Genomic DNA, 23692 nt, shown 5'->3' on the forward strand with positions numbered 1-23692 from the left:
GGTGTCTATTGAAGCCAGAGTGCTGATGACATCAGGTTAAAGGTCACTCTGACCCCCTCTGATGAGCTTGTTAAAATGTCAATGTCCTGTCATTTGCAATTAAAAGTAGCACAGCAGGGGATGTTATTATATAAACAATGTTAATAAGGGCAAGTAATGCACCATTTGTGATCAATATTATTTGTTTTATGTTGGCAATGTGTAAAATGTACCATCTCTTATTGTGTGTTTGTTCATGTTGAGTAGGCTCAAACCAGAGTCAAGCTCAACTTCCTGGATCAAATCGCAAAGTTCTGGGAGCTACAAGGGTGCACACTGAAAATCCCTCATGTGGAAAGAAAGATTCTGGACCTATACCAACTCAACAAGGTATGTAGCTACAACTTCTGGCACACCCTGGATGCAGGAAACTGGCCAGCTATTCTTGGATAGGATCCAGTGTGCATTTGTGTTATACACTCATAAGCATGGTGTGTTCTATATGCTTCTTATGTTGACAAATTTGAACACCCACACAATAACAAGGTCATTATTGGGATGCTCCTTTCCCAGTTGGTGAAAGATGAGGGGGGTTTTGATGCGGTTTGCAGAGAGAGACGCTGGTCTAAGATAGCCCTGAAGATGGGCTTTGCTCCAGGAAAGGCTATAGGCTCTCATCTGCGCTCCCACTATGAGAGGATCCTTTACCCCTACAACCTGTTCCAGACTGGAGCCAACCTTCTGGTGAGTCAGATGGGTCTTTCGCTCTCTCTCATTCTCTCACCACCCTTGTATATTCTACATTCTCTCTTTTCTTTCTCACTCACTCACTCGCCCGCACTCCTGTGTCTCCCAGTACTCTCTCTGCAGAGTCATCTTCCACCCCTCCCTCTCATCCTCTTTGTTTTCTCTCGATGGGTAGCCTTGTCTTGGTCCTCTGCTCTGTTTACTATTGTGTAATTTTCTTGAGTTGTCTAAGATTGTGCTGCGTCAAAGGTGTAGATATTGTTCATAGCAAAATGGCAGGTAAATCTCAATTTCATTTGTCCATGTTTTTACTGTTGATATAAGATCCATTTTCCATAAAATACCAGCTCTAAGAAGAAATCACAAATTAAGTCATAGGCTAGATGAGGCCTGGGATGTTTAAAAAGTATGACTGGAATCCTGAAAATAAACCAACCATTTTTATAGCGTGCTCTCCTCCCCATTGGGTAATAAAAAATGTAGTACCGGTCTCCTCTTGTCTCCATGTTTATTTTCATTGAAGACCTCAGTTGTCTCTTGCAGCTTCCCTGATTGTACCTTGGGGCCCTGGTTGGGGTTTTGTGGTCAGCAGCAGCTCATCCTCTCTGCAGTGCTGCATGTCGCTCTCTCTCTCTCTCTCTCTCTCAGCCTGCTGGCCTTGACCTCTCCCGTTCCCTCCTCCCTCTCGCCCCACACTCCCTGTAGCAAAGTTAATGAGCTAAACACTGTCCTCCTGATATACCAGAGAGCAGAGCGTCAGTGTTCCCATCCCCCACCTCAACCGACAGCGTTGCTGCCTGTCTTCCTCTTTCTCATGTTAGTGGTGTCAACAGAAAGAACAGACCACGTGTTGATCTGGCAAGACAAAAACAAGTATCAATAGTTGAAGCCCGTGTGTAGTTGGTGGGTGGATGTTTGTATTGGATGATTGTGTTTATAATCAAGCCATGGTATTCAACAACTCCATTACAATGTCAGACAACTAGACACCTGAACAACCAAATGGCCCTGTTGTATATAGATGCCTGGTTTGTTTTTGTCAAATGGAATTTGTCACAACATAATGGTAGTAGGAGTGACAAGGAGGTAGCAAAGCTCATTCTGTTCAAACAGAATGATTGTCCTTTTCTTATAATTTTCTGACAAACATATCAGTTTGAGATTGGTGAAACATTTCTCATTGATCTTATGGGGACTTTGTGCTGGAAAGCTCTACATGCCCATTCACTCCCCCATGTCTCCCCTACAGAAGCCCACCCTGACCAACGACACGAAGGACACTGACTACATCCCCCATGACCTTCCCCAGCGGCAGTCTGTTCAACCCCTGGAGACCTGCAGCATCGCCCGCAGAGCCAAGCGCATGAGAGCTGAGGTGGGCCTCTTCCTGGGTCTCCATAAATCACAGTTCTACCGCTAGGTCCCCATAAGTTACAATAAGTACATTCGCTCATTTTTCATGCCTCTGACATGCGGTAATTAAAAGTGGTGTAATGGCCTACAGCGTTGTTGGCATTTTGTTTTAATTATTGTGATATGTTCTACTGGTGCAGCATACCCCCACTATTTGTTTTGCCGGGAAGCAGTATTTCCTTATTTCACCCTGACTATAACTCACAATAGTTCTCGGGTCCTCATAAGACACAGCTCTTCCTGAGCCAATGGATGACTAACACCCTGTAAAACAAAAGCCCAGTGACCCAATGCAGACAAGCAGTGGTTTGCAGCTTTGCATGTATTTCTGGACACCAAACCAAAGAGCTTTTGTGTGTATGCAATTGTGAGCTCATAAAAAGGATGTTGCTATCCCTGAAATTCCTGTCGTGGTCCACATGGCATGGACCCCTCTTCTCTTTCTCTCTGGCAGGAAGGCTGTATGAAGACGGTGACCGAGGAGGACTGTGAGAACCGGCCCAACCTGAGGAGGAGGATGGGCTCCTACGTAGCCAAGCCAGAGCCACAGGCGGGTAAGCTCTGTCCTCTGGCATAGTTTAGTGCAATGTGAAAGAACTGAATATTTTTCATTAACTAAAAAACAGTTTCTGGATTAATTTAAGTCTTGGGAATTATTGCATTTTAAAGAAATGTTTTAAAAGTAAAATGATTTAGAGAATGTACCTTTTTTTTACCATATTTTAAATGTATACTGAACAAAAATATAAATGCAACAATTTAAGAGATTTTCCTGAGTTACAGTTCATATAAGGAAATCATACAATTGAAATAAATTCATTAGGCCCTAATCTAGGGATTTTACATGACTGGGAGTATGAAGGCCATGGATGAACTGGGACATTTTTAGTTTCCAGGAACTATGTACAGATCCTTGTGACATGGGGCTGCGCATTATCATTCTGAGACATGAGGTGATGGAGGCAGATGAATGGCATGATAATGGGCCTCAGGATCTTGTCACAGTATCTCTGCGCATTCAAATTGCCATCAATAAAATGCAATTGTTCGGTGTACATTGTCCATAACTTATGCATGCCCATATCATAGCCCCATCGCCACCATGGGGCACTCTGTTCACAACATTGACATCAGAGTCCCGCTAGCTCACACAACGCCATACATGTGGTCTGTGATTGTGAGGCCGGTTGGACGTACTGACAAATTCCCTAAATGGATGTTGGAGGCGGCTTATGGTAGAGAAATTAACATTCAGTTCTCTGGCAACAGCTGTGGTGGACACTCCTGCAGTCAGTTTGCCAATTGCAAGCTCCTTTAACTTGAGACCATTGTGGCATTGTGTGATACAACTGCACATTTTAGAGTGCCCTTTTATTGTTCCCAGCACAAGGTGTGCCTGGTGTAATGATCACGCTGTTTAATCAGTTTCTTGATATGCCACACCTGTCACGTGTATGGATTATCTTGGCAGAGGAGAAATACTCACTAACAGGGATGTAAATAAATTTCTGCACACAATTTGAACGAGATTAGCCTTTTGTGCATATGGAACATTTCTGGGATCATTTATTTCAGCTCATGAAACATGGGACAAACACTTCATGTTGCGTTTATTTTTGTTCAGTGTTCATTAGAACAGGGTTGTTTATATTAGTACATATTGTATTCCTTGGCCTCCATTAACAATGTGATAAATGTATTTCAGTGAAAGTGTTACCTGTTCAGGTGAAACAGGAAGCCACCGAGCATGAGGAGCCAATAACAAGTGACAAAGAAAACATGCTGACTAAGAAAAACGACCCCACAGTGAGTAAAGCACCTTTATATATGCTAATGTATTTTAGCTAATCAGGGCTAATTGTCTCTTCATTATTACTATGATGATGGTAATGATTATAATAACCATAATGGGGAGCATTTATACAGGTCAGGTTTCTCTCAAAAGTAACTCATCCCATCCACCCACCTGATTGATCTATGGCAGCCATTTTGCAATGTTTTAGCTGAAAAGTGTATGTGTCGCTGTGTCTGTCTGTCTCAGGTGGACCAGTACATGTGTCTGGTGTGTGGCAGCGGGAGCGAAGAGGACCGCCTGCTGCTGTGTGACGGCTGTGACGACAGCTACCACACCTTCTGTCTGATCCCGCCCCTCCACGATGTCCCCAAAGGAGACTGGAGGTGTCCCAAGTGCCTTGCTCAGGTGACAGACGGCCTCTCTCTCTTCCAGACCCAATTACCATACTACTCTGTCAACACACTCCACACACCCCGTCCACTGGGGAAGCTGCTGAACACTGCAGCAGCAGTAGTCTGGAAATGGAAACTCCAATATTGTTTTCACTGTAAAGGCAAACGCACAGCTCGACAAAAGCATGCTCAAATTCTGCTCTTCTGTATGTTATTTTCTGTAGCTACTCAATGGAATTCTTCTCCTGTTTTTATTTTGTTTTATTTAAAGGTGACATTTGCTGTATTAGTGCTTACTTCCCATTCTTGTCTTCCCCACAGGAGTGTTGCAAACCTCAGGTAGCCTTTGGTTTCGAGCAGGCTGGCAGGGACTACTCTCTACGCACTTTTGGGGACATGGCAGACTCCTTCAAGTCAGACTACTTCAACATGCCGGTTCATGTAAGTTTGGCAGTATATGTGGTGATTAGTAGAGGGAGAACTGGGAAATATTTGTATTTAACAAGTTTGAAATGGATCCTCCATTTCAAAATATTTTCTCAGTGGCGTGCTTCTGAACTCCAGCCTGATATTGACTGTATTAGATGGAGCTCGGTCGGAAGTTGAGGTAACGGTGTGTCTTTCTCTGTCTGTCAGATGGTTCCAACAGAGCTAGTGGAGAAGGAGTTCTGGCGCTTGGTCAGCACAATCGAAGAGGACGTTACTGTGGAGTATGGGGCAGACATCGCCTCCAAGGAGTTTGGGAGTGGCTTCCCCATCAGAGGCGGACGATTCCAAGTCTCCCCTGAGGATGAGGTACAAAGGCTCTCTTACAGGTTAACATAGGCTAGGTGTTGGGAGGATTATGAAGTTTATTTTACCACAACATCATTGCAACAGTGCATCATCTCTGATCTAGAGAGCAGTTTGTCACCTAAAGATAATTCATTTCTTTAGAATCTACCTCTCACAATATTTTCTAGATCTAGAAGTGAGACAATCATTAGCTAGCAAGTAGCTAATAATCACAACCTCCCAGAAATCTATGCCCCTCAGAGACCCTGCTAGTATTTATGGTGATATTGGAGTTCTAATGCAGATTAAACCCTTCCCAGTAAAGTAGCATCTCAGACCCAGTATCTTAGACTGTCACCCTGAGTTCAGTCTCGCCTGAACTTGTCCTTTCTCTGACGTTTAGAATTACCTGAGCAGTGGCTGGAACCTGAACAACATGCCCGTGATGGACTCCTCGGTGCTGACTCACATTACGGCCGACATCTGTGGGATGAAGTTACCCTGGCTCTACGTGGGCATGTGCTTCTCCTCCTTCTGCTGGCACATTGAGGACCACTGGAGCTACTCCATCAACTACTTGCACTGGTACAGACAGGTGTCCTCTTAAGGCCCCACAGGCCATCAGTATAGTATAATATGACCTTGTGTCTGGACCTGGGATAACTTGGCCCTAGGTATCAAGCATTGTGTAGAGGTCTAAGCAAATAGTCTCTGCTTCTTTTATTCTGAGGAGTCTTTTGAAACCCATATGCTTGTTTACTATTGGAGTTAGTTTATTGGTTGACGTAGTATTACCACACAAGAATACACCTCAAGCTTAACTGATAATGTCAGTGTTTTTGAGACAATGGCATCTGTGTTCTCAGGGGAGAGCCCAAGACGTGGTACGGGGTTCCGGGATACGCTGCAGAGAAGCTGGAGTGGGTGATGAGGAAACTGGCCCCCGAGCTGTTTGAGTCCCAGCCTGACCTCCTGCACCAGCTGGTCACCATCATGAACCCCAACACACTCATGAACCACGGCGTCCCCGTAAGTACCACACCCACCAACAACACACATACAGTGATGAAGGCAGGTGGGTAAGTGAAAAAAGATAACATTGTGTGTAGCTATGGTCTAACCATGACTTCATACCTACTCTTCTCTAGATTTATCGCACCAATCAGTGCTCTGGCGAGTTTGTCATCACCTTCCCCAGAGCCTACCATAGTGGATTTAACCAGGGCTTCAACTTCGCTGAGGCTGTCAACTTTTGCACCATGGACTGGGTAAGATGCCACGAAGTCCCACATAAATACCATACAGAAGCTAGTAATTTAATAACCGGAAGTTGCTTCTAATGAGCAGTGGACAAAAGCCTTTATACCCTGTAGCTCTTTGGATCAAGTTTGGTTATCACTGATGTAACCAGCACTGTGTATGAATCTTGTTGATGGTGTTAAATCGATGGTAGAGTATAGTTCTAATCCAATGCCTCCCGCTGTTTCTCAGATGCCCATGGGCCGCATGTGTGTGGACCACTATCGGCAGCTGAATAGGTACTGTGTCTTCTCCCATGACGAGATGGTCTGCAAGATGGCGTCCAAGGCGGACACCACCATGGATGTGGCCCTTGCCTCGGCTGTGCAGAGGGACATGACCGTCATGCTCCAGGAGGAAGACAAGCTGAGGGACAAAGTCAGCAAGATGGTGAGAGGCCTTCTCATACCGGCACATACAGTGCACTTGGAGAGTGGTACTGTATGTGTATATATACAATCAAGTTTGGTCACACCTACTCATTCAAGGGCTCATTCAAATGTTCTACATTGTAGAATAATAGTGAACACATCATAAAAAATATGAAATAACACATGGAATCATGTAGTAACCACCAAACAAATCAAAGTATATTTGAGATTATTCAAAGTAGCCACCCCTTGCCTTGACAGCTTTGCACACTCTAGGCATTCTCTCAACCAGCTTCACCTGGAATACTTTTTCAACAGTCTTGAAGGAGTACCCCACAAAAGTTGAACACTTGTTGGCTGCTTTTCCTTCACTCTGCGGTCCAACTCATCCCAAACCATCTCAATTGGGTTGAGGTCGGGTGGTTGTGGCCAGGTCATCTGATGCAGCACTCCATCACTCTCATTGGTCAAATAGCCCTTACACAGCCTGGAGGTGTGTTGGGTCATTGTCCTGTTGAAAAACAAATGATAGTCTCACTAAGTGCAAACCAGATGGGATGGTGTATCGCTGCAGAGTGCTGTGGTAGCCCTGCTGGTTAAGTGTGCCTTGAATTCTAAATAAATCACTGACGGTGTCACCAGCAAAGCACCATCACACCACCTCCTTCCTGCTTCATGGTGGGAAATACACATGCGGCGATCATCCGTTCACCTACTCTGTGTCTCATGAAGACACGGCGGTTGGAACCAAAAAATCTCAAATTTGGACTCATCAGACCAAATGACAGATTTCCACTGGTCTGTCCATTACTCGTGTTTCTTGGCCCAAGCAAGTCTCTTTTTATTATTGGTGTCCTTTGTAGTGGTTTCTTTGCAGCAATTCGAGCATGAAGGCCTGATTCACACTGTCTCCTCTGAACAGTTGATGTTGGGATGTCTGTTACTTGAATTCTGTGAAGCATTTATTTGGGCTGCAATTTATGAGGCTGGTAACTCGAATTAACTTATTCTCTGCAGCAGAGGTAACTCCGTGTCTTCCTTTCCTGTGGCAGTCCTCATGAGAGCCAGTTTCATCATAACGCTTGATGTTTTTTGCGACTGCACTTGAATGAAATGTTAAAAGTTCTTGAAATTTTTCGTATTGACTGACCTTCATGTCTTAAAGTAATGATGGACTGTCATTTCTCTTTGCTTATTTGCACTGTTCTTGCCATAATGTGTACTTGGTCTTTTACCAAATAGGGATATCTTCTGATACCACCCCTACCTTGTCACAACACACCTGATGAGCTCAAATGCATTAAGAAGGAAAGAAATTCTACAAATGAACTTTTAACAAGGCACACCTGTTAATTGCAATGCATTCCAAGTGACTACCTCATGAAGCTGGTTGAGACAATGCCAAGAGTGTGTAAAGCTGTCATCAAGGCAAAGGGTGGCTACTTTGAAGAATCTCACATATAAAATATATTTTGATTTAACACTTTTGGTTACTACATGATTCCATGTGTTATTTCATAGTTTGGATGTCTACACTATTCTACAATGTAAAAATAAAAACCCTTGAATGGGTAGGTGTGTGAACCTTTGACTGTGTGTGTGATATATAAATTCAGCAAAAAAATAAACGTCCTCTCACTGTCAACTGTGTTTATTTTCAACAAACTTAACGTGTACATATTTGTATTAACATGAGATTCAACAACTGAGACACAAACTGAACAAGTTCCACAGAAATGGAATAATGTGTCCCTGAACAAAGGGGGGGGGGGGGTCAAAATCAAAAGTAAGTCCGTATCCGGTGTGCATCTCCTCCTCATGGACTGCACCAGATTTGCCAGTTCTTGCTGTGAGATGTTATCCCACTCTTCCACCGAGGCACCTGCAAATTCACTGACATTTTGTGAGGGAATGGCCCTAGCCCTCAGCCTCTGATCCAACAGGTCCCAGACGTGCTCAGTGGGATTGAGATCTGGGCTCTTGGCCATGGCAGAACACTGACATTCCTGTCTTGCAGGAAATCATGCACAGAACGAGCAGTATGGCAGGAGGAGGATGTCTTCCCTGTAACGCACAGTGTTGAGATTGCCTGCAATGACAACAAGCTCAGTCCGATGATACTGTGACACACCGCCCCAGACCATAACTGACCCTCCACCTCCAAATCGATCCCACTCAAGAGTTCAGGTCTCGGTGTAACGCTCATTCCTTCGACGATAAATGTGAATCTGACCGTCACCCCTGGTGAGACAAAACTGCGACTCGTCAGTGAAGAGCACTTTTTGCTAGTCCTGTCTGGTCCAGCAACGGTGGGTTTGTGCCCGTAGGCAACGTTGTTGCCGGTGATGTCTGGTGAGGACCTGCCTTACAACAGGCCTATAAGCCCTCAGTCCAGCCTCTCTCAGCCTATTGCGGACAGTCTGAGCACTGATGGAGGGATTGTTCGTTCTGGTGAATATCTGTGAAGTAATTTAGATTTTTACAATTTATCTTTGAAAGACAGGGTCCTGAAAAAGGGACATTTCTTTTTTTGCTGAGTTTATATACAAAAGTTATTCTAAAAATGATTAAATATACATTTTCCTCATAAATCTACACAATACCCCATAATGACAAAGCGAAAAGTGTTTTTTTTATTTTAATTTTTACAGAAATACTTTATTCAGACTCTTTGCTAATGGATTTAAAATTGAGCTCTGGTGTATCCTGTTTACATTGATCATCCTTGTTGTTTTTAAAACTTAAGTCCACCTGTGGTAAACTTAATTGACTGGACATGATTTGGAAAGGCACACACCTGTCTATATAAGGTCCCACAGTTGACAGTGCACGTTAGATAAAAACTAAGCCACGAGGTCAAAGGAATTGTCCGTGGAGCTCCAAGACAGGATTGTGTCGAGGCACAGATCTGAGGAAGGGTACCAAAAAAATGATGCCGCATTGAAGGTCCCCAAGACCACAGTGGCCTCCGTCATTCTTAAATAGAAGAAGTTTGGAACCACCAAGACTCTACCGAGAGCTGGCTGCCCGGACAAACTGAGCAATGGGGGAGAAGGGCCTTGGTCACGGATGTGACCAAGAACCCAATGTTCACTCTGACAGAGCTCCAGAGTTCCTCTGGAGATGGTTGTCCTTCTGGAAGGTTTTCCCTTCTCTTCAGAACTTCACCAATCAGGCCTTTATGGTAGAGTGTCCAGACAGAAGCCACTCCTCAGTAAAAGGCACATGACAGCCCGCTTGGGATTTGCCAAAAGGCACCTAAAGATTCTCAGACCACGAGAAACAAGATTCTCTGGTCTGATGAAACCAAGATTGAACTCTTTGGCCTGAATGCCAAGCATCACGTCTGGGGAAAATCAGGCACCTCCCAACAGTGAGGCATGGTGGTGGCAGCATTATGCAGTGGGGATGTTTTTCAGCAGCATGGACTGGGAGACTAGTCAGGAGGGAAAGGTGAACGGAGCAAAGTACATAGATCCTTGATGCAATCCTGCTCAGGACCTCAGACTGGGGTCGAGGTTCACCTTCCAACAGGACAACGACCCTTACCGCAAAGCCAAGACGACGCAGGGCGTGGCTTCGGGACAAGCCTCAATGTCCTTGAGTGACCCAGCCAGAGCCTGGACTTGAACCCGATCAAACATCTCTGGCAATACCTGAAAATAGCTGTGCAGCGACACTCCCCATCCAAACTGACAGAGCTTGAGAGGGTCTGCAGAGAAGAATTGGAGAAACTCCCCAAATACACGTGTGCCAAGCTTGTAGCGTCATACCCTAAAAGACTCAAGGTTATAATCGCTGCCAAAGGTGCTTCAACAAAGTACCTAGTGAAGGGTCTGAATACTTATGGAAATGTGATATTTCCGTGTTTAATTTTTTATACATTTGCAAAAATGTCTCCTGTATTTGCTTTTTCATTATGGGGTGTTGTGTGTAGATTTAATCAATTTTAGAATAAGGCTGTAATGTAGCAAAATGTGGGGAAAGAAGGGGTCTGAGTACTTTCCGAATGCACTGTATATACTGTATTCTAGTCCTATCCAATTGAACTATTGCTCTACATAGATAGAATAATATATCTACTGTCCATAATGTCTATACATCCCATTGATTTATACACTGACATTGCTCTTCCTAATATTTCTTAATTCCATTCTTTAACTTTTTTAGAGTTGTGTATTAGATTACTGCACCGTTTCGCTACACTTGCAATAACATCAGCTAAATATGTGTATGCGACCAATACAATTTGATTTGAAATGGCCACAGTTAACTTTCCTCCACATGTGTCTATGTGCCCGGGTCATCCCTGACTCTACTCCTAGTATGGCTCTAGGTGTGGGTGTCTGTGTGTGATCTCTTTGACACAACTAATCTGTGGGTGTGTGTTGATGACCGTATCTGTGTTCCCAGGGCGTGCAGCGTTCCCAGCAGGCGGAGTACGACCTGCTGCCAGATGAGGAGCGCCAGTGTTCCAAATGCAGGACCACCTGCTACCTGTCTGCCCTCACCTGTCCCTGCAGCCCTGGCCAGCTGGTGTGTCTGCACCATGCCCACGACCTCTGCTCCTGTACCTCCAGTGAACTCACACTCAAGTAAGTCAATCCACAGCCAAGTTAGTTCTAAATGGCCACATAATGTTAATATACATCATGTCCCCCTCATTATGTACAACCCATGTTTTACAGAAACACGCAGCCAACACCTCAAGTGCAAATTTACAGATCCCAGGCACAAATGTATTTTAATTTTAATTTTTTTTATGTTCTCAACTAAAATGCCCCTTTAAGAACGTGTCAACTTAAAGTAAGGGTCAAAGTTGGAGTGCGCAGCATTGAAACATCTAAAGGCCTAGACCTTCTGATAAAGACGAAACACTAAAAAGATATGGGTCACCTGGCTAGAAAATCACCAATTGTGACAGCTGTTATTCAGCCAGGATTAGTCCTCAAACACACTAGACCTGTGTCTTGGTCTACAGCTACAGGTTTACCATGGCTGAGCTCTACCCCATGATGGAAGCAGTCACTCTGCGTGCTGAGTCCTACACATACTGGGTCTCCCATGTCAGTGACATCCTGGAGGCCAAACAAGACAAGAAAAGTGGTAAGTTGTAACCCTAAGTAGGATACCTCTTTGGGTTCAGGCATCTTTGTAATTCAAATGATTCCTTACGTAATAAAACGCTAAATGTTTTGGTTGCTTATTTGCATAACCCAAAGAAGACCAGATGTTCATAGAATGTTTTGTACTCCTCATCACCCAGATATGTTGTCTTTGTCTAAGGATGCACACAGAATACCAGAATAGTTTAAAATAGATTATTCTCTACTCTTTGCTAATTGTACAGCTTACTTGATCATTGGACTGTGATTCTTTGAATGCATTGATGACTGTGTTTTAAAGCCATGTTGGTTTATTTATGTGTGTTCAGGGTTGGAAGAGCTGCGCTCCCTGGTGGTGGAGGCAGAGGTGAAGCGGTTCCCTCAGAGTGACCTCCTGCGGCAGCTCCGCACAGTCACCCTGGATGCTGAGAAGTGTGCTGTGGTGGCCCAGCAGCTACTCATTGGGAAGAGACAGACCAGGTAGGCTGTGTGCCTATAAACACACATGATTTATATTATTGTATTATCATGCTTTTTTAATAAAAAGATGTTACCCCCTTTTCTCCCCAATTTCGATCTTGTCTCGTCGCTGCAACTCCCCAACGGGCTCGGGAGGTGAAGGTCAAGTCATGCATCCTCCGAAACATGACCCGCCAAACCGCGCTTCTTAACACCTGCCCGTTATCCTGGAAGCCAGCCAGACCAATTTGTCAGAGGAAACCCAGTTGAACTGACGACTGCGTTAAAACACTGCACCACTCGGGAGGCCCATTTAAAATGCTTTCTAATGTTAAAATTAGGGATGAACCGAAATTACAACATTCTCCACGACAGAGAACAGTTTATTGTCAAGGGCAATGAATACCATTATCTTGGCGTTAATGGTTTTTGCCTTTGAGTTGTCTCGCTGAAATATTGTTACTCTTTCAAAGGACTGCTCGACTTGAACTTGTTGGAAGTGTGAGCTTAGTTTTTCTTCTTTTGTAGTCGCCGAACGTCTGGGGGTAATGCAATTTAAAATTAGTAATTAGGTTTGTGGTATTGAAAGATTTCACTTTCTCCTGTCCTCTGGAAATAATAGCAGCACAAATGTTGCGTATGGCCTTTTTGTTATCTTCCTTTGAAACTTCTTCAAAATAGATCCACACAGCAGACATTGTGGGCCAGGTTAGGAATGCTGTGTTGCACATGTAGCTCAGTATTTTTCATGGCGTCATTGTCATCTGCCTACGTTATATAGGTATGCACATCAGCGTTAAACTAGATATCGGGCCCATGCCGATGTTGGCATTTTTAGCAAATATCGTCCGATATGCTTACCGATTTTATATTGTGCATTCCTAGTTCACATCCTTTACCATACCTGATTCTTGTATTCTTTTGCCACATAGTTAGCCAAATGATAGCTAATTCTGAAAGCAATAACGTAAGTAAGTAGCCTTGCGCAAGCTTTGGCCTGACAAGCCAGAACAGCTTATAGGGTAGGAGCCAAAGGCAGCTTGATGTACACGCCCTGGACAGGACACAAATCTATCGCAGAGCAAATGTGCTTTCGTGAAAATGTATTCCAGCTTGTGTGCCCTGAATGTTAGCCGTGTCTCTGATCTAGTGTGTTGTTGTCAGGTATCGTTCAGGTGGAAGGAAGTCCCAGAGCCAGAACCTGCTGACAGTGGAGGAGCTCAGGTCATTTGTCAGGCAGCTGCACAACCTGCCCTGCAGCATCCGCCAGGCCCCCTTACTTAAGGTAGGTGTTAGGAAGGTTTTACTTGATATATGGTTGACTTAATTACCTTACATGCTGACCACACCAAAAATAAATGTACACATACATGTTATTCAATCATTGCACCCACAATGCTTGTGCGCGTCAACGAGCATCTGCGTAGCCAGGCGCTAAAGTAGAACTTGGTTCTATTTGTGACTTTTGAAGCGCTGCAAGTCCCACCTCTCCCATCTCCTCATTAGTTTTTAGGGGCATATACCCATGTGGGTGATTGAATGATGAACTGAGGTCCACACTCCAGTCCATTTGGTGGTGGTAAAGCACCTTAAAGTTGGATGCCAACCATCATATAAAGTCCAAAAAAGAAGCCTGAAGGAGGGGAGATTACAAGAAACTATCTGTTTACCCTTTTATCTCTAGATTAATTGTCGGAGTAGAGGACCTTGTGCATTTCAGATAAAATAACAACCCAATGTTTATATCCTAAGACAGCTTGCTGTTAGTAGCTAATTTATCTAGCTAAATTACCATGAAGGTTTAATGCTTTTCGACCTGTCCCCATATTAATGTAGTTGGTTCAGAGTTTTGATATTTCAACCTGAGTGTCCTGATCGTGTCTGGTGTGGGTGGACAAAATCAACATGCGAGCGGTTTGGTCAGCATGTTAGTTAAATGACATTAAAGTAAATGCATGGTGATTGGTGCCGGAGGACCTACTACCACCACAGTAACAAGACAAGTACTTTGTTTCTCACTTCACTAACACACCTGACTCAGCTCAGCAGTCTTGATGAGTTGATTGATTACTTGATGTGACACTAGGCTGGGACAAAAGCCTACCTACAAGCCACCATAGTCTTTTAGGACCAGGAGAACACTGAAAAATAACTAATTGATTAGCGCTTTAACCTGCTTGTATTTCCCCCAGGACCTGCTGACCCGTGTGGATGACTTCCAGCAGAGCAGTGAGCAGCTCCTCTCTGACGAGGCCCCCAGCCCAGTGGCGCTGCAGGGCCTGCTGGACCTGAGCTTGGGCCTGGATGTGGATCTTCCCCAGCTGGCCCTGCTCAGGGAGAGGCTGGAGCAGGCCCGCTGGCTAGACGGGGTTAAGGGAGCCAGTGTCCGGCCACACAGCCTATGTCTGGACACCATGCGGAGGCTGATAGACCAGGGGGTGGGCCTGGCCCCACACAGCTCAGTGGAGAGGGCTATGGCCCACCTGCAGGAGCTGCTTACCATGTCGGAGCACTGGGAGGAGCGGGCACTCCGCCTCATGGAGGCTAGGTGAGAGGCAGACGAGGAGGCGAGTGGCTTCGACAGTACTGTAACTGAATATGCAATGATTTATATATACACACACACACACACACACACACACACACACACACACACACACACACACTAGATGACTGATGGGGGGGCGCTGTGTTTAAGCCACGTCTTGTCACTCATCACCATTTTAGAAAATATTTTGGAAGCTACAGAAATGCCTTTATTAATGTCTACATTATTCTGTTACATACCTTAATGCATACATTTTTACATTATATTATGTGAGCTTAACATAAATGTCTGAAAATATAAAATGTTTTCCTTAAAGTATCATTTTTAGAGATTACTGTTACTGTCCCCACCACTACAAAAAATACTTAAATGCATGTAATTTTGTCCTTAACATTTTAATTGAAATACTGTAGAATTCCATTCAGCCACTCAATAGCCAATACATAGCATCAGCAATCCAGGGTTTATATACACTGAGTGTACCTAACATTGGGGACACTATTAATATTGAGTTGCACACCCTTTTGCCCATTATGAATTCGTCGGGGCATGGACTCCACAAGGTGTCGAAAGCGTTCCATTGGAATGCTGGTCCATGTTGACGCCAATGCTTCCTACAATTGTCAAGTTGGCTGGATGTCCTTTGGGTGGGGGACCATTCTTGATACACATGGGAAACTGTTGAGTGTGAAAAACCCAGCAAATTTGAAGTTCATGAGACACACACTGGTCTGCCTGACACCTACTACCATACTCTGTTCAAAGGGACTTAAATCTTTTGTCTTGCCCATTCACCCTCTGAATGGACATGGATTGTGTATGTGTACCATCTTTTAAACTGTCTCCTCCCCTTCATCTACACTGAAGTGGATTTAACAAATGACATAAGGGATCATAGCTTTTACCTGATCCGTCTGTCATAGAAAGAGGTGTTTGTAGTGGTTATATTCTACATGGAACAATGTACATGGAAAACTCTTGCCCTGAGACAGGGCTGTAGACTCCTAGCTGTAGTAGGAGTCAACCTGAGACAGGGCTGTAGACTCCTAGCTGTAGTAGGAGTCAACCTGAGACAGGGCTGTAGACTCCTAGCTGTAGTAGGAGTCAACCTGAGACAGGGCTGTAGACTCCTAGCTGTAGTAGGAGTCAACCTGAGACAGGGCTGTAGACTCCTAGCTGTAGTAGGAGTCAACCTGAGACAGGGCTGTAGACTCCTAGCTGTAGTAGGAGTCAACCTGAGACAGGGCTGTAGACTCCTAGCTGTAGTAGGAGTCAACCTGAGACAGGGCTGTAAACGTCTTTCCTGACTTGAGTAATAAAACATTTTTCAAGCGCAACTGAACCGAAAAAACAACTTCTCTGGTTGAAGACAGCTAATGTGGCATCGCTATAAATTTCCTTAGGTTGAGCAGCAATATAATGGCGCCGGAGGGAATGGTGGCAGTTTTATGGTCTCCTGGCCAATTGTACTATTTTGTATTTTTTTTATTTTTATGCTGATTATAGGATGCCCCTTTTCCAACAAGTCAGTTTGTCAAATTTCTTCCCTGCTAGAGTTGCCCCGGTCAACTAAGTGCAGTTATTGTGAAGTGTAAATGTCTAGGAGCAACAATGGCTCAGCTGCGAAGTGGTAGGCCACACAAGCTCACAGAACAGGACCGGTGAGTGCTGTAGTGCGTAAAAATCGACTGCAACACTCACTACCTAGTTCTAAACTGCCTTTAGCAGTAACGTCAGCACGATAACTGTTCGGGAGCTTCATGAAATGGGTTTCCAGGGTCGAGCAGCAGCACACAAGCCTAAGATCCCCATGCGCAATGCCAAGCATTGGCTGGAGTGGCGTAAAGCTCGCCGCCATTGGACTCTGGAGCAGTGCAAGCACTTTCTCTGGAGTAATGAATCATGCATCTAGTAGTACGACAGATGAATCTGGGTTTGGTAGATGCCAGGAGAACGCTACTATTTAAAAAAAAAAATTTGGTAGCAGTGTATTTACCACCACAAACTGATGCTGGCACTGAGACCGCACTCAATGAGCCGTCTAGGGCCATAAACAAACAAGAAAATGCTCTCTTAGTGGCCAGTCACTTTAACGCAGGAAAAAAAAAACGTTCTACCATGTCACATGTGCAACTAAGGCGGAAAAAACTTTAGATCACCTTTTACTACACACACGCACATACAAAACTCTCCCTCGCCATATGTTGCGAATCTGACCAACTCTATACTCCTGATTTACAACCAAAAACTCAAAACAGGAAGTACCAGTGACGCGCTCAATACAGAAGTCGTCCAATGAAGCAGATGCTAAACTACCGGACTCCTTCACTAGTACAGACTGGAATATGTTCCGGGATTCATCCGACAGCATTGTGGAGTTTACCACATCTGTCACTGGCTTTATTAATAAGTGCATCGATGACATTGTCCCCGCATATGTACATATCCCAACCAGAAGCCATGGATTACAGGCAACATCCACACTGCGCTAAAGGCTAGAGCTGTCGCTTTCAAGGAGCGGAACACTAATCGGGAAGCTTATAAGAAATCGCTCTACAACCTCAGATGAACCATCAAACGGGTGACGTGTCAACACGGGACCAAGATCGAGTCCTACTATACTGGCTCTGATGCTTGTCGGATGTGGCAGGGCTTGCAAACTATCACAGATTACAAAGGGGAAACCCAGCTGCGAGCTGTCCAGGTGATGCAAACCTACCAGAAAAGCTAAATACCTTTTTATGTGCGCTTCGAGGCTAGAAACACTAAACTATGCATGAGAGCACCAGCTGTTCTGGATGACTGTGTGATCATGCTCTTCGTAGCCGACATGGGCAGGACCTTTTAAACAGGCTAACGTTCATAAGACCGCAGTGCTAGACAGATTACCAGTACACAAACTCTGAGCATGCACTGACACCTTTAGTTGGTTCTCCCCATTTTGATTTCTAGAAAAACAATCCTTAATCTGTTTTTCCTGTTTTTGTTTTTTGTTTTGCTTCACTTATTTGGTTTTCTTCCTGTATTTAATTTTGGTGTGTGTTCTTTTATTTGCGTCTTGGGAAAATTTAGTGGGTACACATGGTGAGTATCTTTTTAGGTTCCAGTTGTTGTTGCTAGTCATGTTTTTCATTTTGGTTGTTGGTCAGTGAACCTTTGTTAGTTCCCCCTTCTGCTTGAGTGACATTTTTGGTTTTCTTGCTGGGGAACGTAACGGTATCATGTGTTTTTTTTTATGACCATTCTAAACAAAATAATAATGTATGTTTTTGATTGTATATTAAATGGATTTATTAGAATGGTGACTATTGGTACTCGTCGAGGCCCAAGTATTCTAATGTTAAATATGCATACAGTCATTTTGATTGTCGTGCGCTTTTTTTTAAGGATGAAATGCGAAAAGTTTAATCTTATGATATTTATCTCAAAGTACTGATGGTGTAAAAACACATTTAGAAAAAGTCAGGGACAGGTGGGTTCAAGGTTTTTATTGAAATTACAAATTGAGATTGATAGTCTTGGCGGTTCTAGTGTTAAGTGTGTTTTGAACTACTGTGGCTGCCATCTTAGCTATGCCACCTTGTCTGCATAGTTGTCACTGCTGTAACTGTTACTGTTCCTACTGATGTTAAGTCTTTTACTGGTCACTGGTGTTAAACAGTTGTGTAAAGTAAATTGTTACTAATCAAAACATTTTTAATATTATCAGGCAGTACAAACATTTTTTTTAAATGTTTTGTTGTAAAAGGGCATTAAGCTGTAATTTGTTGATTTATAATGTTAAAGGATGACTAATACATTTTGGTTTTAAAACAGATTGACCAATTTCATAGAATGACCCAGACGTGGAATTTTGTTAATATTGCTGTTGCATCAACACTCGGCACGTTAAATCGCTTATGGCACAGTAGGCAATAAGTTACTTGCCGATAATGTTGCATAAAACATTTTGAAAGGTCTATCATTAATTCCCGAACACACAGGCCCTTGATGCTATCAATTGGCCAATTTTTAAGTGTATAGATTTGGCCATCTTTTTTATGATGTAAATTAATGAAATAATAAAAATGTAATGATTTATTAGCCTAGTGGTTATAACTATTTCAGCATATCATGTCAAATCTTTGTCAAAAGCGCAAGAGATACTGTTGCATGTAGGTCTGTATTATTTATGAGTTGATCATATAGAAATATCAAAACATTATTTCAGCTCCAAAGCAATTGCATGTCTGTTGCGCAGGAACCACTAACTCGCTTCCTTTTTCTATAATCAAGACACCTGCTGGTAGCTCTTAACTGGTTAGGACAGCTCTCCTAAATAACTGTGGAGTAGGTGGGACTCCTTATTGTTAGAGGCTTCGTGCATAGTTTTTATATTTTACCCATAAGAGTAGAAGTAAAGTGTCTCTTCTCAGTACTTATGACCAATTTTCTTCTCTGACAAGCTTTGTGGATATGGGACCTGGTTAAACTGTTTCAAGTTGTATAGAAGGGTGAGTGACTAACTGTTTTAGCAGACTGAATGTACAAACGCTTCCCACATTCGAACACACGAGACACCCACTGCAAATTATGCCCCCAAGACCGAAATCATGTTCTCAGTCTTCCTAATGAGACTGTTTGAAACCGAGGCTAAATCAGTCATTTCAGCCCCCCTTCAGTAGTAAAGAAATATAAATGTTTTCATTAGGAAATGGCTACGAGATGCACAAAACAAGTTAAATAAAATTGATTGAGACTCGTAAAACTAAATAAGGCACACTGAAATGGTACATAAATAGCACTGACACCTTGCTTGCAAAAACTGCTTAGAAGTTCAGCCAGCAGAGAGTGAAAAGTGCAAGGTTTGCATTTTTTAGAGTTGAAAGCTGCTTCCTGGTGTTTTTAACTGGATCATTGGGTTGGGACAGTGCTCTGCTCTGCTGGCTTACGCCACAGTTTACACAGATGCTAGTAACAGCGCATGGGCCCATAGCCATTAGGGTAAACTGGCCTAAAGTGAGACATCTTGGACAATAAGGTTGTTATTTGACAACTGAACTTCAGTCAACGTTTTGAATAGAGTAACATGGTATACTGAGCACTAATTCCACTGTTTTATAAGCAACATTGCTTCAAAGTTGTCTCGGTTTAGTCAGATTTCAACTCGTCTGAAAAAAGAACTCCTGAGTGATAATGTGATAAGTGACTACTGTAGAGCCATATGAACTGGGAAATGAGTGACTCATTTGTTCCACCTGGTTTGGGGAATATATGAAAAGGTCTTGACAGAAGATAAAAGCAGTACTGTGCATATCTTTTTTGTTTTTAAACCTAGCTTCTATTATCTCCAGGCCACGTCACTGTGTGGAAACTCTTGTGGAAGCTCTGCAGGAGGTGGCTAGTATCCCTGCCTATCTTCCCAACTGTCTGCTGCTGAAGGACATGGTGGACCAGGCTAAAGACTGGCTTCAGGAGGCAGAGACCCTACAGGTATGAGCCTCTTAGGTTATGTCCCAAAGTGCAATACATGGGGAATAAGGTGCCATGTCTTTGACAATGTCCCTGGTCAAAAGAAATGCACTACATTCTTGTTTATGATCCCATGTAATTGGAAATATTTCTGAATGAATATAGTTTTATTCTATATTGATATCTTTTTAAATAACAATACAACTGCTTCTGGTTAGCCAGACTGAAAATAGAAAAGTGAGAGAAGAGAAGGAAAGAAAACCAGACTTCTTATAAGAGTATCTATATACTTGTCTTTCTGTGTTTTTTTTGTTTGTTTGTGTGTAGCTGGGAGGCCGTATCCCTGTGCTGGATACCCTGACTGACCTGGTGTCCCGGGCCAAGGCCATCCCAGTCTGGCTGGACCCCCTTGCTCGACTTGATTCCCTGGTGTTTGATGTGCAGGCCTGGAAGGAGAGCGCTGCCAAGACCTTTCTAATGAAGAACTCTACTTACTCCCTGCTGGAGGTAAACCATCTACAACAATCTAATGCCAATACACATAATCAGACACCTTAGGGGTTGTCAAAAGTAGTACACTATAAAGTAAATGGTGTGCCATCTGGGTGTTCGTCTTAGAATCACTCCTGAGGTCTTTTGGGATTTGGCTTGGTGTCTTTTGTGTGTTTAGGTGCTGTGCCCCCGGTGTGAGGCTGGGACGGGGCCTCAGCAGTCAAAGTATAAAAGGGCAAAGGATGCGGCCCAGTGCAGCGAGAGAAACAGCGTCAGGCTGGACTGCCTGAGTGATGTGGAGAGGGCCCTCTCAGAGAGCAAGGACTCTGCCTCTGCTGTACGTGCTGCTCTCTCTCTCTCTCTGTCTACATGTTTTTTTTAAACCAAAAGCGCAGACCATTGAACTCACTAAATTCCACTATATTCTAAAGATGCCCACTACACCCAGCTATTGCAATCAGTGAACTCCTCTAAATTGATATGAGGACCCATAATATGAAGGTGCATGATTAAATGTATGTATGGTTTGATACAGTATTCCATATACTGTAGCGAGTATTGCGTGTTGTCACGCCAACCTGTGCTGGTTCCCCTCTCTGTAGATGGCCACTCTGGCTGAGGTACGTCAGAAAGAGATGGAGAGTCTGCTGGCCCTTAGGGCCTCCAACGAGTCCAAGCTCCTCCTGGCCGGTGACTGTGGGGCATTGAGGGTGTGTGTGTGCCACAAGGCTCCGTCAGGTGCCATGCTGCAGTGCGAGCTCTGCCGTGACGCCTTCCACCGCAGCTGCGTCTTAGGCTCTAACCAGGACCCCTTGCCCAACCAGGCCTGGGTGTGTCCCCAGTGCCAACTCTCGGAGAAACCCCCTCTTGACCGGGTGCTGCCCCTGCTGGCCTCCCTGCAGCGTATCCGGGTGCGGCTGCCTGAGGGTGACGCCCTACGCTTCCTCATCGAGAGGACGGTCCGCTGGCAGCACCGGGTGCAGCAGGCCTCCGCCGAGGGGGTGGCTGTGACGATGTCACATCAGCGCTGGGCCTCGTCTAGTCCAACCTGGGCTCCGTCTCCAACTCAGGAAACAAACAGCATGTCGTTCTACACGGAGCACCAGTGCATTCCTCTGCAGGGTCAGTGTCGGGCTGGGAACAACATCTAATACCCCAACCTCTCAGAACAAGTCACATTTCTATCATATTTATCAAATTAATGACACTTTAAAAAATATATATATATATATTCCTGAAAGGGCTGTGTTGAGCCGTATTGTTGGTTTCAGGACTGAGCCCTGAGCTGGAGGAGCTGATGGTAGAAGGCTTCCTGCTGCAGGTGACTCTGCCTGAGACCCAGCAGCTGTACAGATCCCTCATTAAACTGGACCCCCGCCATCACCACCACACAGACAGCCCCTTTCCACAGCACAGCGCAGAGCAGGATCAACACCAGCAGAACTCTCAGGGAGGGAGCCCCCCTCACAACCAGGTAACATATACTAGTCTACTACTTTAAGGCAGAGCTCAGGTAGCAGGCTAACCACTTGACATAATGGTTATATTGATGGATTTATGAAGTTTCTGAAAATGTGTCCTTCAGTTTGACATTTTTTTAAATTGTATTTGGGTAATAAATAATACGACAAGATGTGCATTGGATCCCAGAGGATGGCACTTAAAAGCATGAATTAAAACTTATTTTCAAAGTGTTCCTCGATGGTAAAACAAACATCGAATGATTTAAAAGATGACAAAGTTACAAAACAAACATTATTCAAACCAAAACATCACATTAATGACTTTAGAGAGCCTAATAGATGTGGTAAAGGAGTCAATGGAATGCAGACATACCATTGACCAGATTGGCGCACATTCAACAAAGCTGATCTAACAAAGGGGATATTCATCAAATCCGTCATGATTTATGTATTGTTACAGGTCCACAATGTGCTTACTTAAGTTAAATTTGCCTGTTTTCGCTGCATAACATGTAGAAGTTGTCCCTTTTCAGGTCTAGAAGATGTGACTGCTAAATGCCAACTCCCGCTCGTATCACTTGGTTAGCACAGCTAGCATACAGAAATTGTTGATGGTAGTCATTTTTAACTGTAATGCAGATTTTTTTACATTTATTTTACCTTTTATTTTACTAGGCAAGTCAGTTAAGAACAAATTCTTATTTTCAATGACGGCCTAGGAACAGTGGGTTAACTGTCTGTTCAGGGGCAGAACGACAGATTTGTACCTTGTCAGCTTGGGGATTCGAACTTGCAACCTTTCGGTTACTAGTCCAACGCTCTAGCCACTAGGCTACCCTGGTAACGATGACATGAACGTGTTGGGGTTGACATCCATACAAGCATTATACTCAGATTTTTATGTCAACGTCGTGTGAAATACACATAAAGAATAGCCGAAATGTAGACACATTTTGCTGGGGTGCCATAGAGCCCCATAGTGGAGGTGTCATAAAACCTAGCGGTCAAACAGCAAAATGGTTCCAAAAGTTTTGGGGAATTTTTAGAAACACTTCAAATAAGGTCTGTTTCGTGTAGGCTTAGCCTGGCGTGACATTTTGATAACCATGTAAATCTCGGACACGGTGACTTATCAAAACTATACACGGTTATCAAAATATCACACCAGGTTAAGGCTACACAAAACAGACCTTATTTTAAGTGTTTCCAAAATCCCCTATGGGAAAAATGAATAGTGGAAAAACGATTAGAACTGTTTCTTTGTTGGACCATTAGGTTTTATGGGTATTATGACTTGTACTGTGGTACTCTGAGGAGACACGGGATCATTCCCCCATGGCTCTTTCCCCCACAAGATTCCATGGCAATTCCATTGTTTTTGGTCGAGTTCAATATTAAATTACT

The 23692-nt window shown here is 43.8% G+C and overlaps 1 protein-coding gene across 1 annotated transcript in view; it reads left to right on the forward strand.

The window, feature by feature from the left end:
• The window catches only part of LOC135539849 (lysine-specific demethylase 5B-B-like), a 33432-nt gene that overhangs the window by 7837 nt on the left and 1903 nt on the right, over positions 1 to 23692 (forward strand). The window contains exons 3-24 of the mRNA XM_064966026.1: positions 247 to 369; positions 553 to 723; positions 1976 to 2101; positions 2594 to 2693; positions 3845 to 3945; positions 4181 to 4339; positions 4648 to 4767; positions 4963 to 5121; positions 5504 to 5685; positions 5967 to 6129; positions 6249 to 6368; positions 6592 to 6789; positions 11184 to 11365; positions 11752 to 11876; positions 12205 to 12355; positions 13499 to 13619; positions 14527 to 14882; positions 20216 to 20354; positions 20661 to 20840; positions 21004 to 21162; positions 21428 to 21947; positions 22097 to 22299. Coding sequence (XP_064822098.1) covers positions 247 to 369; positions 553 to 723; positions 1976 to 2101; positions 2594 to 2693; positions 3845 to 3945; positions 4181 to 4339; positions 4648 to 4767; positions 4963 to 5121; positions 5504 to 5685; positions 5967 to 6129; positions 6249 to 6368; positions 6592 to 6789; positions 11184 to 11365; positions 11752 to 11876; positions 12205 to 12355; positions 13499 to 13619; positions 14527 to 14882; positions 20216 to 20354; positions 20661 to 20840; positions 21004 to 21162; positions 21428 to 21947; positions 22097 to 22299 — 3858 coding nt within the window. The remainder of the gene's footprint in view (positions 1 to 246; positions 370 to 552; positions 724 to 1975; positions 2102 to 2593; positions 2694 to 3844; positions 3946 to 4180; positions 4340 to 4647; positions 4768 to 4962; positions 5122 to 5503; positions 5686 to 5966; positions 6130 to 6248; positions 6369 to 6591; positions 6790 to 11183; positions 11366 to 11751; positions 11877 to 12204; positions 12356 to 13498; positions 13620 to 14526; positions 14883 to 20215; positions 20355 to 20660; positions 20841 to 21003; positions 21163 to 21427; positions 21948 to 22096; positions 22300 to 23692) is intronic.

This window comes from Oncorhynchus masou, chromosome 5 (assembly GCF_036934945.1).
Source record: "Oncorhynchus masou masou isolate Uvic2021 chromosome 5, UVic_Omas_1.1, whole genome shotgun sequence".
Classification (NCBI taxonomy): Eukaryota; Metazoa; Chordata; class Actinopteri; order Salmoniformes; family Salmonidae; genus Oncorhynchus; species Oncorhynchus masou.